The sequence below is a fragment of the Dromiciops gliroides genome, chromosome 2, assembly GCF_019393635.1.
Source record: "Dromiciops gliroides isolate mDroGli1 chromosome 2, mDroGli1.pri, whole genome shotgun sequence".
NCBI classification, from domain to species: domain Eukaryota; kingdom Metazoa; phylum Chordata; class Mammalia; order Microbiotheria; family Microbiotheriidae; genus Dromiciops; species Dromiciops gliroides.
In genome coordinates, this window is record NC_057862.1 from 675,616,348 (window position 1) to 675,631,858 (window position 15,511).

Here is a 15,511-nt window from a genome sequence, read left to right on the forward strand (position 1 = left end):
AGTCCTATAAGCTTTCCCTTGGTCATGTCTGACCACCACACAAAGTTTTGAAAGAAATCTGATCCAATTTTCTTCTAATTTTTCATGGTATGAACTTGAATATTCAGGTACCATATCCATTTTGAGCTTAATATACTTATTTTTTGTTAGGCGTTCCTAATTTTTCAAACATCTGCCTCTATTCTTATTCTCCCTCTAATTTTCTGCATTCTTTCTGATCTTGGCTACATTTGTTTAATTTGCACAACCTTTTAAAAATTTAATGTAATTGACATTATCTATTTCGTCCTGACTTTGCTATCTCTTATTCATGAATTCTTCACCTATCTACAAGTATGATAAATAATATGCTCCATGTTCTTCTAATTTTCTTGTAAAATCTCTCTTTATATTTAGTTCATGCTTCTATTTTGACATTATCTTGGTAAATAGTGTGAAATATTGGTCTATGCCTAGTTTCTGCCATACTACTTTCCAGTTTTCCCAACAATTTCCTCCAAATAATGAATTCTTTTTTTTTTAATACTGAGAAACTTTATTTATTTCTGGTGAGGGGGAGGAGGGGTCTGGCAGTGCTGATGGGGCAAAGCCAGTTCTTCTGCCTCACCCCCACCCTTGCCCATCCAAGAGGAGTGGCCAGACTGAGCTGGACCTGATGATCAGGCTGACTGTGCCTGTAGAACAAGATGTGCCAGGCTGGGCTGAGGTGAATCAAGCCCAATAGTGGGGGAAGATGTCCACATGAAGGTGTGATCACTTAGGGGGCCAGTATGCCAGCTTCTGACTCTTCAGCACTGACCACTTGTGCCTTTTCATGGTGTAAGTGAGAAGGATTAGCAAGCTAAACATTAGCAGCATCTTGAGTCCCATGAGTTTGTGATGATCATGCTCTGGTTCAGATGCCCAACACAGGAAGGTAGACACATCCTTTGCTGTCTGTGACATAGTGGCTGGTGTACCATCATCATAGTCAAGGACCTCATTGTAGATAGGGGGAGCCATGGCAATGGCCTGGCCAGGGAATTAGGCATTGAAGTAAAGGTCCTCTCAAAGAGAGATTCCAGCAGGTGGGTCACAGTATCCTGTAAGCAGGGAAAAGACATAATCCTCACTGCCGTGCCTGGCTCGGATGATGTAGGTGAGGTCAGGGGGGTATTGCCCCATTGTTGGCAGCCTGAGCAGCCTCAGGGTTGGGGTAGGGCTTGGGAAAATAGTCAGAAAGCTTCCCTGGCCTCATGAACATCTCTCCATCTTCATTAGGACCATCCTGAACCTCTATCTCCTCTGCCAAGGCCTTGGCTTCTGCTTCAGTGTAGCACACACTGATATGGTGTGTGATGGTGATAAGCCAGATAGTCCATGCTGTGGCAGGAAGAACACACCTGCTTATACACCTGGAAGCCCCTTCAAATGCTTCTATGGTCCAAGGAGGAGAGGTAGCTTTGGAGAGACCAGGGGTAGCTCAGTGGGTACAGCTCTAGGTCACTGGCACCTACAGCAGTGTGCAGGGCCACAGCAAGTCCTGCACCTCCTGCAGCCAGCATGCCCAGGGCTGATAGGACCACTTTCCGGCCCCTCAAGAGGTTTGAGAATGATGACATTGTAGCAGCCTGAGGCAGCCGTAGCAGGAGAGTACCTGGCCTCAGCACAGACAAGCACCCCATAGCCCCATCTCCGACCTCCTCAAAGCTGCAAGGGGGCCCACATGGCCACAGCTGAGGAAGAGAAGCCTCTGGAGCTCAAGCCACTGCCATGGGGGCAGGGCCTCAGTAATAATGAATAATAATGAATTCTTATCCCAAAATCTTAAGTCAGATGCTTGTCACATACAAGGTTATTACATTTATTTTTTCTGTACATTGCATGCCTACTCTATTCCATTGATCTACCTTTCTATTTCTTAGCCAGTACCAGATGTTTTGTGATAATTACTGCCTTATGATATTGGTACTCACAAACTTCCTTTCCTTTAGATTCTTCCTTTGTATTTTTTTCTATTTCCATTCAATTCTCTCAAGATAGCTATCATATCTAGCAGATTTTAAAATCTATTCACTTCCTTGACTTTTCAATGATTTATTTTTTGTTTGATTTAGCTAATTCTAAGAAGGTGTGATAAAATAATGGGATTTAGCAGATACTCAAAGGTCCACCTGGAGATTAATCTAAACTGATTGAATTAAGTGAGAGTGATTGACTGCTGATTAGCCTACTTCAGGTTAACTAGACTGTAATCACACCTAGCTATCCTTTAAGAAGGTATTGTTCTCATAAGCTAGACTTTGAACTTAACTGGAGTGGATTTGAACGATGCTAACCAATCCAGCTTGAAGCAGTGTGTAAGGACCACAATCAGTTTGCTGGAGAGTTCCTGATTTTGGTGGAGGATTTGAGGAAGAACCAGACCATGCTGGAAATCTAGGCTAGATAGGCCTTTTCTTAACTTTCTGAACTCCACATGAATACCTGGTATGCCTTAATTGCTTAATGCCCAAAGACTGGTGCTAAAGCTTCTAATTCAAGGCGACCACAATTTAGATTTTAAACATCACAAAGGGAAGATTAAAGACCCCCCCATTATTATAGTACTGCTATCTATCTCCCCTTGAAATTCATTTGGGTTTTTAAAAAAAACATTTAGGGGCGGCTAGGTGGTGCAGTGGATAAAGCACCAGCCCTGGATTCAGGAGTTCCTGAGTTCAAATCTGGCCTCAGACACTTGACACTTACTAGCTGTGTGACCCTGGGCAAGTCACTTAACCCCATTGCCCCGTAAAAAAATAAAAATTAAAAAAAAACAACATTTAGATGCTCTAGTATTTGGTGACTATAGGTTCAGTATTGATAATGCTTCATTTTCTGTGGTTCCTTTTGTTGAAATGTGGTCACCCTCTTTATCTCTTTTCATTAACTCCATTTTAGCCATAACTGTCTCTGAGATCATAATTGTTATCCCTGTGTTGTTTTTTTTCACCACTGAAGCAAAACAAATTCTACTCCAGCCATCCATTTAAAAAAAAAAATTTTTTTTTAGTGAGGCAATTGGGGTTAAGTGACTTGCCCAGGGTCACACAGCTAGTAAGTGTTAAGTGTCTGAGGCCAGATTTGAACTCAGGTCCTCCTGACTCCAGGGCTGGTGCTCTATCCACTATGCCACTTAGCTGCCCCTGAGTATTTATTAAAGAGCATTAGGATCAGAGAGAAAGGTAAAAATCTAACCATTTCTAAGAGCCCATCATCCGACCCACCATGGCGAGGTCAGGAACCAAAAGAGAGAGAACCCCACCATAAGCATCCGCTTCCTACTTCATGTCTTCCTCCCAGAAATTGGAGGCTCCTCAAGTTGATTGACTGGTAGCCTTGGTAGACAGTACCCACGAGCAAACATCACTTCCTGATGCCAAGGACCTTGACCCCATGGCTTGCCCTCAGAGGCCTTCTCATGGCGGAGCTTTTCTACAGCAAGTCTCCAGCAGGTGGCATCATTCCAATCGTTACATGATTCAGAGCATTTTTACATATGACAATAGATAGCTTTGATTTCTACATCTGAAAACTGCTTCTTCATATCCTTTGACCATTTCTCAATTGGGGAATGACTTGTATGAGAAAATAATAGGGTTTTGGAAAGCCCCCAGGCCCTCCCTCAGGGGATCGATTGGATTAAGATTCATTGGATTGACTGAATTTGCTGATTAACTCATTTAAAGTTAATTCAATTAAAACCATACCTGCCTGGGGGGGGGGGTATTCTCAGAGGGTGTGAACTCTGACATCAGCATGGGACCACCCTCAATTCCAGTGAACCAATGGATTTGTTTCATGGTAGCCCATTAGCTTGAAGCAGTGTGGAAGGACTGCCTCTCCTCCAGACCCATAAAAGGCTTCCATACACATTTACTCAGAGTTAGACTCTCTCAGAGGCACTTTTGGTGGCAGAGGAATTGGAGGGAGAAGCAGGCCAGGCTGTAATGTATTAGAAAGCCCACCTAATTTTCCCTAAACTTGGAACAGAAATAAGGCAACCACATATAATTTTAAATGCCACAGTTTGACTGAACAGGAAGGGCATGTTGCATCCTGAAATCTTCTGATCTTCTCTGCAAACAAACTGGGTAAGAAAGTCTATTTGTACATTTCTCCTACTTTAACTGATTTTATATGCCTGTCTCTCTAAATTGCCAAAGGCCTGCTCTTCCCACTTTTCCCGTGTGTTTCTTCTTTCCCCAATTACCTTTTCTTAGGAGGAAAAATTTTTTGACATCAATTTTTTTTTTTTAGTGAGGCAATTGGGGTTAAGTGACTTGCCCAGGGTCACACAGCTAGTAAGTGTTAAGTGTCTGAGGCTGGATTTGAACTCAGGTCCTCCTGACTCCAGGGCCAGTGCTCTATCCACTGCGCCACCCCGGAAGAAAAGTTTTTTGAGACAATTTTAGGCTGTAATTTCATAAGTCATGTTAAGGCTTTGTTTTTGTGCATTTCCTATTTCCATTTCTATATTTATTGTTTTTTTATTCAGCCAAATTTTTAATTAAAATAGGGGCACTAAAAATACCAAACTCTACTATATAATATAGGGGTCTCCCCTAGAATGGATACTCACAGCATGGGAATCTTATAAGGTACCCATTCAGCCAGGCATGGCAAAAAGAAAGCTTACTGAACTGTGTTTTAGGTGGCACAAAAATATATTTTAGGGGCAGCTAGGTGGTGCATTGGATAGAGCACAGGCCCTGGAGTCAGGAGTACCTGAGTTCAAATCAAAATTTAGCTTATTAGAGGACCAGTAGCCAGAGTCGGGATCTTTTGATCCCCAAACATTGAGAGATTTGCAATTAATCCTGTGCCTTAAGTGCCCCAAAGATTTAACTTATTGGGAACTCTGGAGTAGATTGAGCATGGAGCTCACACAAGGGGAGAGGCCAGTTTCTCCGCCTATTTCCTCTACCCCAATCACAGAAGGAAATCTGCTTTTAAAGGAGACAGAAAAGCCCCCAAACCCAGATGACATCCCAAGAATCATCTGAAAAAAGAATTCCAAAAACTTAAATGGGGCATTTTCCTGTTTTCCTTTTCGTATTGCGTATACTATTTGTAATATCCACCTCCTAAAGGGGACTGACCCCTTGAGTCTTTTGTCAATGTGTCACTCAAATTCTCTTATCTTTTCATTCCCTATTACATTGGTAGTCAAAATAGAAGCCTTTATAAATATTTGTAATATTACTGCTTCATTTAAGGAAACTATGTTTCTTATAGAAGAACAAAGAGTGGGGGGCAGTTTTGAGAAAATAATGGGTTTTGGGATGCCCAGAGACCCTCACCAGAGGGGATAATATTAAGATTGATTGGATTGACTTTGCTGATTAACTCACTTAAAGTTAATTCAATTAAAAGCACACCTATCTGAAACCCTTGCCCTCAGAGGGTGTGTTCTCTGAACTCTGACCTCAGTACTTTTTTGTCATGGACCACCCTTATGTCCAGTAAACCAATAGATTTCCAAGGAAGCTAGTCTATTAGCTTGGAGTTGAATGGAAGGGCCTTCTCTCCTTCAGAGTGGGAGGTAGGTACTGAGGCTCTCAGATTTACTCATGGTAGAGGACTTGGAGAAAGGAGACCAGGCTGAGCTCTATCTCTCCTCTAGGGTGGATAGGCCTTCTTAACTTTCTGAGCCAAGTGTTCTCTCTTGACTAATATTTGGTATGCCTTAATAAATGCTTAATGCCCCCAAAAGCTTCTAATTTATAAGTAGCAATATAATAGAAATCCCACCTAATTTTCCCTAAACTTTGGACAAAAATAAGGCAACCACATATAATTTTAAATTCCAGAGGTCACAGTTGCCTGACCTACATATCTCACCCCTATTATCAGACGGAGGTAGAACTCTAGGTCTGGGGTCTATGAGGCACTGCCAGGTCTCTTCCCATCTGGGATCCCAAGCCCCTTCTGCCTCCTGTGTCTCTTCAGGGGGATGGGACAGGGGCATGAGAGCCAAAGGAAGGAATTAGAGAGGGTGGCAAGTCCCCTTCCTGTTCAAACCAAGCTCACTTCCAAACCTGACCCACTCTTCTGCCCTCCCATTCTGTTTAGAGTCTGTCCTCAGAGGGCAGGGCCTTTGTAAGTGCTCAGAGACTTCAAGCTCTGTAATTTCTGGGTTGGCCTGTGTCCATTCTAGGAAGAATAGGCAAAGACAATGTCTCCCTCACTCTGAGATCCTTCTCCTTCCCCAGGTCAGCTTGCGCATGACCCAAGCCTATTCCAAGGAGAGAGCCTGGAGCCAGAGAGAATGTCCTCTGGGACCCAGAGACCCTCATCCCAGGTGAGTGCAGTCCATCCACAGAGCTGACCAGCATCAGCAAAGGTGGAATCCAACAGAGCCAAGGAAGCTCTATCCTGTGAAACACAGATTGTCCTCTGCAGTGCTGTCAGCAGAGCCGACATTGTCCACCTGGATCTACCTCATTTCCTTCTGCCTCAGACCACTCCAGGGGTATTGGTGGATCAAAGGGTATGCAGAGTTCTATAGCCCTTTGGGCATAGTTCCAAATTACTCTCCAGAATCACTGGATCTTTTCACAACTCCACCCACAGTGGATTAGTGTGCACAACTAGCAGTGGAAAATATAACACAAAAGGAAAATATTGCATAATTCAGGGTAGATAGGAAAGCTGGAATTTCTCATTCTATCTGCTGTTGCTGGATTGTTTTCCCTTAAAAAGTTATTGAGACTTTGGTGGAGGATAGGTGGCTCAGGCAACTAAAGCCTAGGGCTCTTGGTTTGGCTTCATGTTCCCCCGATTTCTCATAGCCACAATGAAGGCCAGGTGTGCCCTGATGCTCGGTTAATGTAATGGAGTCTGATGGGAGCTTCACTGAGCTGAGGCTGGTTGCAGAAATTTGGCAGTGACTTGCAGAGATAATTCATTGGATCCAAGAAAGGGAGAGTGTGGAGGTAGAATAGAGGGTCTAGAACAGAGCCTTGAGGAATATGCACCAGTATAGGTTGTGGTGTGGTTCCTGGGCCATGAAAAGAGACTTGAAAAATGTGGTCAGACATGTGGGAGGTAAAGCAGGTGAGAGAGCCCCCATAGGAGAGAGGATCCTGGAGGAGAGGGTGGTCAACAGTGATATCTGAAGAAGAGAGGTGAGTTAGGACTGAAACAGGACCATCGGGTTTGGCAATGAAGAGTTCAATGGTAAGTTTAGAGAGAGCACTTTGAGGAGATTGAAGAGGAAAGGCAATCTGGAAGGGAGTGACAGAGGAACGTGGAGTTCAGACAGATTTTTCAAGGAGTTTGCCTTACAATAAGATGTGAGACAGAACGATAGGTCAAGGGCTGGGAAAGGGTTAGTGAAGATCTCCCTAAAGTTGGGGAACACTAGTATGTTTGAAGTCAGTCGAAAATGGATCCTCTAATAGGGAAAGGTTGAGAATTTGAGATATTGAGGGTCAAAATTGTTGGAGAAGAGGGGATGCTCTGGGATCAAATGCCAGTGTAGATGGTTGCAAAACAGCTTGTCTTTGCAAAGACAAGGGTTTCCTCTTTCTTAGAGAATGGAGGAAAGATGCTACTGTAAGATGACATGAAGTGGGTTTCATAAGGAGAGAATGTGAGCAGTTATTCAATATACACTCAGTAAGTGTCTCCTCTATGGCAGGCACTGTACTCAAAGGTGGCAAAAGCAATGTCTGGCCGCAAGGAGCTCACAGTCTCATGGGGGAGACAACACTCACACAAATGTGTACAAACAAGCTACAGACAGGTCAATAGGATGGGATTAAAAGAAGGAAGCCACCATCTAGAGGAGCTGGGAAAGACTTCCTGGAAAAGGTGGGATTTGGGTTGAGACTTGAAGGAATTGAGGAAGCAGGGCATTCCAGGCCTTTCAGAGCCAGAGAAGGTGCCTGGAGCATAGAGTGTCTTCCTCCTGGCCTGGCAGTAGGACCTTTGTCATTGGATGAAAGAGAGGAGGTGATGTAAGGTAGGAGAAGATAGAAATAGTGGGTGATATGTAGGTCATGATGGTTTTTTCTTTTTTTAGTTTATATACATTTTTTTATTATGGGCTTCTGAAACAAAATTAGAGGCATATTACTCAGATGAGTGTGATTGGGTAATCACTGGTCAATAAGCATTTCTTGTTTTTGTTTTTTTTGGTGAGGCAATCCGGGTTAAGTGACTTGCTCAGGGTCACACAACTTGTAAGCGTCAAGTGTCTGAGGCCAGATTTGAACTCAGGTCCTCCTGAATCCAGGGCTGGTGCTTTATCCACTGCACCACCTAGCTGCCCCTCAATAAGCATTTCTTAAGCAATTTCTATGTACTGGGCACTGGGTTAAGTCCTGGGGAGTAAAATACAAAAGAAGAATGACTGTCCTGTCCTTAAGGAGTTTTCATTTTCAAGGGGAAGCCAACACACCAAAGGAACCAATTTTTGGCAGGAGACACCAGATACTGGGACATGGGGAAGTCAGTCACAAGTCCCAAAGTAGTGCACCCAGGCAAGCAATAGGGAGATGTGTGAGCTGACCCTCTCCTTCTGTGGAGGTTTGGAGTACATGATATCCCCCGCATGGTGGTGAAGTGAGAAAGAGAGGATGGAGAATGAAAAAGTTGTGGAAGTGCTTCTGATAATAATGAGTTAAGGATTTCATAGATTTAAAGGGGGATTGGATAGATTAATGGGTTTAATAGATTATTTATCAATCAATAAAATGGTGGCCTTCCTCCATGATTGTTCATAACTTGTGTGAAGAATCATAACACAGGACTCCCCTTGAAAAGGAAACTTGGTAGTTTTGTGGGCAAGCTAAAAAAAAAATGGTCAAAGACTCTTCCTTAATTGCTCCAAATTTCAATAATAGAAATAAAAGAAACAATGAGAAATATAGATTACAAATAGGACATAAATTACATATTTTTTAGCATTTTTTTGGTTGTCAAGGAGGGTTAAGTGACTTGCCTAGGGTCATACAGCTAGTGTCAAGTGACTGAGTCTTAATTTGAAGTTAGGTCCTCCTGAATCCAGAGCTGGTGCTTTATCCACTGTGCCACAATAACATTTTTTTTTGTCATAAAAGAAATTTATGAGGTGGCTAGATGGCGCAGTGGATAAAGCCACCGGCCCTGGATTCAGGAGGACCTGAGTTCAAATCCGGCCTCAGACACTTAACACTTACTAGCTGTGTGACCCTGGGCAAGTCACTTAACCCCCATTGCCCCCCCAAAAGAAAGAAGAAGAAGAAGAAATTTATGATAAAAAACATAGGTTAGTTAGGTGGTGACAGTGAGGAGTCACTTATGGCCAGCTATTGGTATCCTCATGTCAAGAGAAAATTAGGAGAGCCCCCAGCATTTTGGGTGGATTCCTTCTGGAAAACTTACAGGATCTGATGGACAAGAGTTGCACAAGATAGGCAGAGATGAACTTTAATCCATATCATTGGAGGGAATAACCATATTGATGAGATCGCAGATCCATTTGGGTATTATACTTGTTTGTGTATGGGCTCACACTCTCTTGCAGTCCTACTCAATAAGCAACTCCTGAAGAATAAGGACTATGTTTTTTTTTTCCCATCTTTGTAGCATTAACACTTAGCACTGTGCCTTACATTCAGTAGGCACTTGTTAAATGCATATTGAAATTAATTGGATATTTAAGAATAATTGTAATCACTATGGAAAGGAAGGACAAAATCTTGGCAATCAGTATTCAATCAGGATAATTCCATTAATGTTATAAAGTAAGCACTTGGCATTCAGTGCTCACTCAGTTCTTCATTTTTTTTTTTTGGCAGGGCAATGAGGGTTAAGTGACTTGCCCAGGGTCACACAGCTAGTAAGTGTCAAGTGTCTGAGGTTGGATTTGAACTCAGGTCCTCCTGAATCCAGGGCTGGTGCTTTATCCACTGCATCACCTAGCTGCCCCACTCAGTTCTTCAAATTGCTGTGGCAGAACATGTGGTCAGTGAGACTGGCAAAGATCATCAGAATTCCTTTTCATTTTTTTTTTTTGGCTATCTCCTCCTTCCTTTCCCCCATTGTCTGTATAACTAGTTGAGGTTTTTTTTGTTCATAAAGTTCCCTAGGACTGGGAGACAACAATGAGAAATATAGGTTACAAGTAGGACATAAATTACATTTTTGGGGGTTTTTTGTGGGTCAAGGAAGGTTAAGTGACTTGCTAAGGGTCACTTAGCTAGAAAGTGTCAATTGTCTGAGGTAGGATTTGAACTCAGGTCCTCCTGAATCCAGGGTGGGTGCTTTACTGTGCCACAGTCATATATTTTGAGGAAAAAATAAAAATGGCAAAATGAAGATGTTATTATCTGTGTGAAAAAGAATTGCTGCACACAATGATCCAGAATAATCCCAAAGGACTAAGGATAAAGCATACTCTCCACCTCCAAAGAAACTGATTGAATCAGATTGATTGAGCACAGACTGAAGCATGCTATTTTTCAGTCATTTTCTATTCATGCTTTCTTATACAAAATGACTAATATAGTAATGGTTTTACTTGTTTGCACATGTATAACCTATATCTAATGGCTTGCTGCCTCAGGGAGGTAGGGAGACAAGGAGGGGAAGAATTTGGAACTAGATGCTAGCAACCACAAAACAAGTAAATAACTAAATAGATATTCAAATAGAGATTGAAAATTTTAGGTTGAATAAATAAATAAATATATTTATTTAACAAGAGAACAAAAGGAATTGCTCCAAAATAACAGAACCTCAAAGAGTGGATCATAACGTTCTGATTGAAAAGGAAGAGCCTCAAAAACCAGGTGCATTGGCCAAAATCAGATTCTGCATGTAGCCCATTGGAAAACTAGATGACCCCTCCCAAGTATCAAAGGATTTGCAGATGGAGCTGCTCTCTTGTGTGTTATTCATCAGTCTGCTTCTCAATTGTTTGTTTTGACTCTTGGTCTTAAATGTTCTAAAGCTTTAGGGATATGTTGAGATAATTTGTTTTTCCTAAATAAATTGTCAGTGTCTTATGGATTAGCTCCATCTCCAAACCCAGTCAATAAAAAATTATGTGATTATTAAGTGACTTACTCAGGGTTACACAGCTAGTAAGTGTCACGTTGTGAGGCCAGATTTGAACCCAGGTCCTCCTGACTCCTGGGCCAGCACTCTGTATATTATGCCACTTACCTACCCTGTAAATAATATTTCTTAAGAATCTCTTCATAAGGATCTGAGTTCAAATCCAGCCTTGGACACTTGACACTTACTAGCTACATAACCCAGGGCAAGTCACACAACGCTCATTGACCAGCAAAAAAAAAGGTGGTAAAAATCCCCTTCATAATTATTTCAGCCTTTGATTACTAGTCATGTTTTTCACCCCAGAGTACACAGTATTTGATAATTTCTCACAAACTCTATTTTTTAATTAATTAATTAATTAATTTATTTTAGTTCTCAACTTTTGTTTATACATGCTTTACAATTTCAGATTTTTCTCCCTCCCACCCCTCCCTCCCCCCTCCCCTAGACAGCAGGTAATCTGATATAGGTTATATCTATATATCTCTATACATATACATATAGATATAGATATATTTACACACATATATATATACACATAACATTAATCCTATTTCTGCATTAATCCTGTTACAAGAGAAAGAATCAGAGCAGTGATGCAAAACCTCAAAATAGAAAGAAAAAAAACCAACAGCACCCAAAACAAAAGAAATAATATGGTTCAATCAGCATCTATACTCCACAGTTCTTTCTTTCTTTTTTTTTTCTTGGATTTGGAGATCCTCTTCTATCATGAGTTCCCTGGAACTCTTCTGTACCATTGCATTGGTGAGAAGAATATAGTCCATCACAGTAGGTCAACACTCAATGTTGATGATACTGTGTACAATGTTCTTCTGGTTCTGCTCATCTCACTCATCATCAGCTCACGTAAGACCCTCCAGGTTTCTCTGAACTCTTCCTGCTCATCATTTCTTACAGCACAATAGTATTCCATTGTATTCATATACCACAACTTGTCCAGCCATTCCCCAATTGATGGGCACCCCCTCAACTTCCAATTCCTTGCTACCATGTAAAGAGCAGCTATAAATATTTTTGTACATGTGGGTCCCTTTCCCCCTTCCATGATTTCTTTGGGAAAAAGACCTAAAAGCTTGTTCACTTCTCTGCATCTATTGAGATAATCATATGATTTTGGTTGGTTTTCTCACAAACTCTATTATAAAACATTCTTAACATGCCCCTTATGACATGTAACATCCCTTCTGGTGAGGAGAAATTTCACACCCCTTGCTTACTTCTCCATAGACCCTCATACCTCATTCATTGAGTACATACCTTCTCTCTGAGTCTATGGGAAGAAGCATTTCATAGTAAGACATTTTCTCCAACTTTTATTATTCCAAAATGATTCTCACTTCACATACACAATGCTCAATATTCCCTTGGGCTCTTATTGGATATGGTCTCAAGTGCTGTCTCTGACACTCATGAAGATTAGAGGAGTTTGGGGCAAATTCCTTCTGTGCTTCAGTTTCTCTCTCTAAGTGGATGAGGGTTGGACTAGATGAATTCTGCAGTCTTTTTCAGCTCTAAGTTATGTGAGTTTTCATGGTTTAGGAGTTGATGACATTCAAGGATGTGATTGTGGATTTCACCAGGGAGGAGTGGTGCTTCTTGGACCGTAATCAGAAAGAGCTGTACAAGGAAGTCATGCTGGATAATTTCAAGAATCTGATTTCTGTGGGTAAGGACCTTCTCTCTCTGGTTACTCTGAGCTACTAACATGGTAGCTCATTGCTGTTCCTAATCCTGCCAGGCATAGTGAGTTTATCCTGATTGTTCCTTCTTTGTTCCCTCAAATTGCAGGGCAGATGTTGGGAAAGGAAGACAATGGAATAAGCAGTCTTGCTGCATATCAGAGAATTGACACTGGAGAGAAACCTTATGAATGTAATCAATGTGGAAAGACTTTCACAAAGAGCTATAATCTTGCTGCACATCAGAGAATCCACACTGGAGAGAAACCTTATGGATGCAATCAGTGTGGAAAGGCTTTCACAGTACAATTCAATCTTGCTGTACATCAGAGAATCCACACTGGAGAGAAACCTTATAAATGTAATCAGTGTGGAAAGAATTTCACATTGAGTTCCAGTCTTGCTGTGCACAGGAGAATCCACACTGGAGAAAAACCTTATGAATGTAATCAATGTGGAAAGGCTTTCACACAGAGTTCCAGTCTTGCTAAGCATATGAGAATCCACAGTGGAGAGAAACCTTATGGATGTAATCAGTGTGGAAAGGCTTTCACAGCACAATTCAGTCTTGCTGCCCATCAGAGAACCCACACTGGAGAGAAACCTTATAAATGTAATCAGTGTGGAAAGGCTTTCACATTGAGTTCCAATCTTGCTGTGCATAGGAGAATCCACACTGGAGAGAAACCTTATGAATGTAATCAGTGTGGAAAGGCTTTCACAGTACGATTCAGTCTTGCTGCCCATCAGAGAATCCACACTGGAGAGAAACCTTATGCATGTAATTATTGTGGAAAGGCCTTCACACAGAAATCATATCTTGCTGCCCATCAGAGAATCCACACTGGAGAGAAACCTTATGAATGTAATCAGTGTGGAAAGACTTTCACAATGAATTCTAGTCTTGCTAGGCATAGGAAAATCCACACTGGAGAGAAGCCTTATGGATGTAATCAGTGTGGAAAGGATTTCACACACAACTCACTGCTTGCTGCACATCAGGGAATCCACACAGGAGAGAAACCATATGTATGTAATCAATGAGGAAAAGCTTTCACATTGAATTCCAGGCTTGCTGCCCATCAGAGAATCCATACTGGAGAGAAACCTTATGAATGTAATCAGTGTGTATAGGCTTTCACATTGAGTTCCAGTCTTGCTGCACATCAGAGAATCCACACTGGAGAGAAACCTTATGAATGTAGTTAGTGTGGAAAGAAGTTCAGATGCAGCTCCAGACTTGCTGCACATCAGGGAATCCACATTGCAAAGAAACATTAGGAGTATAATCAATGTGATAAGACCTTCAGGCCATAATCTTCTATTATTTCCCATCTGAGAATTCCTATTATATGTTTAGAGCTTGTTCAAAATTAGAGAAGTCATTTTTATGACCAGCTGTATATGAACTCAGTGTGGGAAGGATTTCAGGCAGACACCATATCTTTATCTCAGAGGATTCACTGTGGAGAAAAGACTTAACTAATGTGCCCAAGGCTATTTGTCTGAAGGAGGGTGATGAGTAGACAAAATTGATACTGGAATGCAGGGGTATAAAAGCAGTGGTTGTGGAAAGAGCTTCACCTACAGCTCACAGTTGAATACTTTGGAACAGTCATGCTGGAGATAAAACTTAAGAGATTTAATTAACAAGATAAGCCTTCTAGGGGCAGCTAGGTGGCACAGTGGATAGAGCACAGGCCCTGGAGTCAGGAGGACCTGAGTTCAAATCCAGCCTCAGATACTTTACACTTACTAGCTGTGTGACCCTGGGCAAGTCACTTAACCCCAATTGCCTCACCAAAAAAAAAAAAAGATAAGCCTTCTAAACATCCCAGATTTCATCCTTTTTATAAAATCCTATAAATGCAATGAATTTTCTGAAATCCTGCTGTTTGTCATTACTCCTCAATATTTTATGGCATTCTGATACTTATCATTTCTTCAGCCATTCTCCAATTGATCAGTAATCACTTTGTTTCTTGGTTTTTCTTGCTATAAAAATTCCTGGTAAGAGAGTGGGATGATAAAGGAAGGGGTCAATCTGCTGGAGAAGACAGGCTAGAATTGGGTCAGGAAATTGATTTACTCTTGTGAGAATATTATTACCAGGGCCCCCAACCTGCTGAGAGAGCATGGGTTGACCTTTCTTTTTTTTTTTTTTTTTTAGTGAGGCAATTGGGGTTAAGTGACTTGCCCAGGGTCACACAGCTAGTAAGTGTCTGAGGCCTGATTTGAACTTAGGTTCTCCTGACTACAGGACCAGTGTTCTATTCATTGTGCCACCTAGCTACCCCTTGGGTTAACCTTTTTGAGGTCAATACAGCATCTGGAAGTTACCTCATAAAACCTTGTGCCGAACAGAGAATCTGAACTATGACCTCAGCACATTCTGCTCATGGACTGCCTTCTAGTCATGTCAATCAATGGACTTGAATGCTACCAGCCTATTAGCTTTGAGCAGTGTGTGGGGACAGCCTTTTCTTCCTGACCTGCAGGGAGCTTACTCTGGGAGAGACACAGGATCTTCCTCTTGGTAGCCTGGGTCTGCTAGGTGGAGGCAGCTTTTTATACTCTCACTCCCATATATCTTCACTGGGATTTCCTATTATTTAAGAGACACTTGTTCTCTCTTTGCTAACCTCTAGTATATTTTAATAAATGCTTAATGCCTAAACTGTTGCTGAAGCTTCTAATTTATAAGTAAATCCTAGCTAGCTTTCTCCACACTGGGA

General features: G+C 41.7%; 1 protein-coding gene and 1 pseudogene across 1 annotated transcript; one reads left to right on the forward strand and one right to left on the reverse strand.

The window, feature by feature from the left end:
* Window positions 1-753: 753 nt before the first annotated feature.
* LOC122739608 lies at window positions 754-1,664 on the reverse strand (annotated as a pseudogene).
* Window positions 1,665-1,705: 41 nt separating this feature from the next.
* On the forward strand, window positions 1,706-13,820 carry LOC122739609 (zinc finger protein 239-like). Its single transcript, XM_043981278.1, has 4 exons — window positions 1,706-1,769; window positions 6,237-6,325; window positions 12,637-12,759; window positions 13,035-13,820. The coding sequence occupies exons 1-4, from the start codon at window positions 1,706-1,708 to the stop codon at window positions 13,818-13,820; spliced, it is 1,062 nt and encodes a 353-aa protein (XP_043837213.1).
* The last annotated feature ends 1,691 nt before the right edge of the window (window positions 13,821-15,511 follow it).

What these genes read in the sequence shown, in the direction of transcription:
- LOC122739609 (XM_043981278.1), top strand. Translation starts at nt 1,706, where the DNA reads ATGGCCACAGCTGAGGAAGAGAAGCCTCTGGAGCTCAAGCCACTGCCA. An exon ending in CCCAGAGACCCTCATCCCAG is followed by an intron (nt 6,326 to 12,636) that starts GTGAGTGCAGTC and finishes TTCATGGTTTAG; the next exon opens with GAGTTGATGACATTCAAGGA. An exon ending in ATTTCAAGAATCTGATTTCT is followed by an intron (nt 12,760 to 13,034) that starts GTGGGTAAGGAC and finishes AGAATCCACACT; the next exon opens with GGAGAGAAACCTTATGGATG.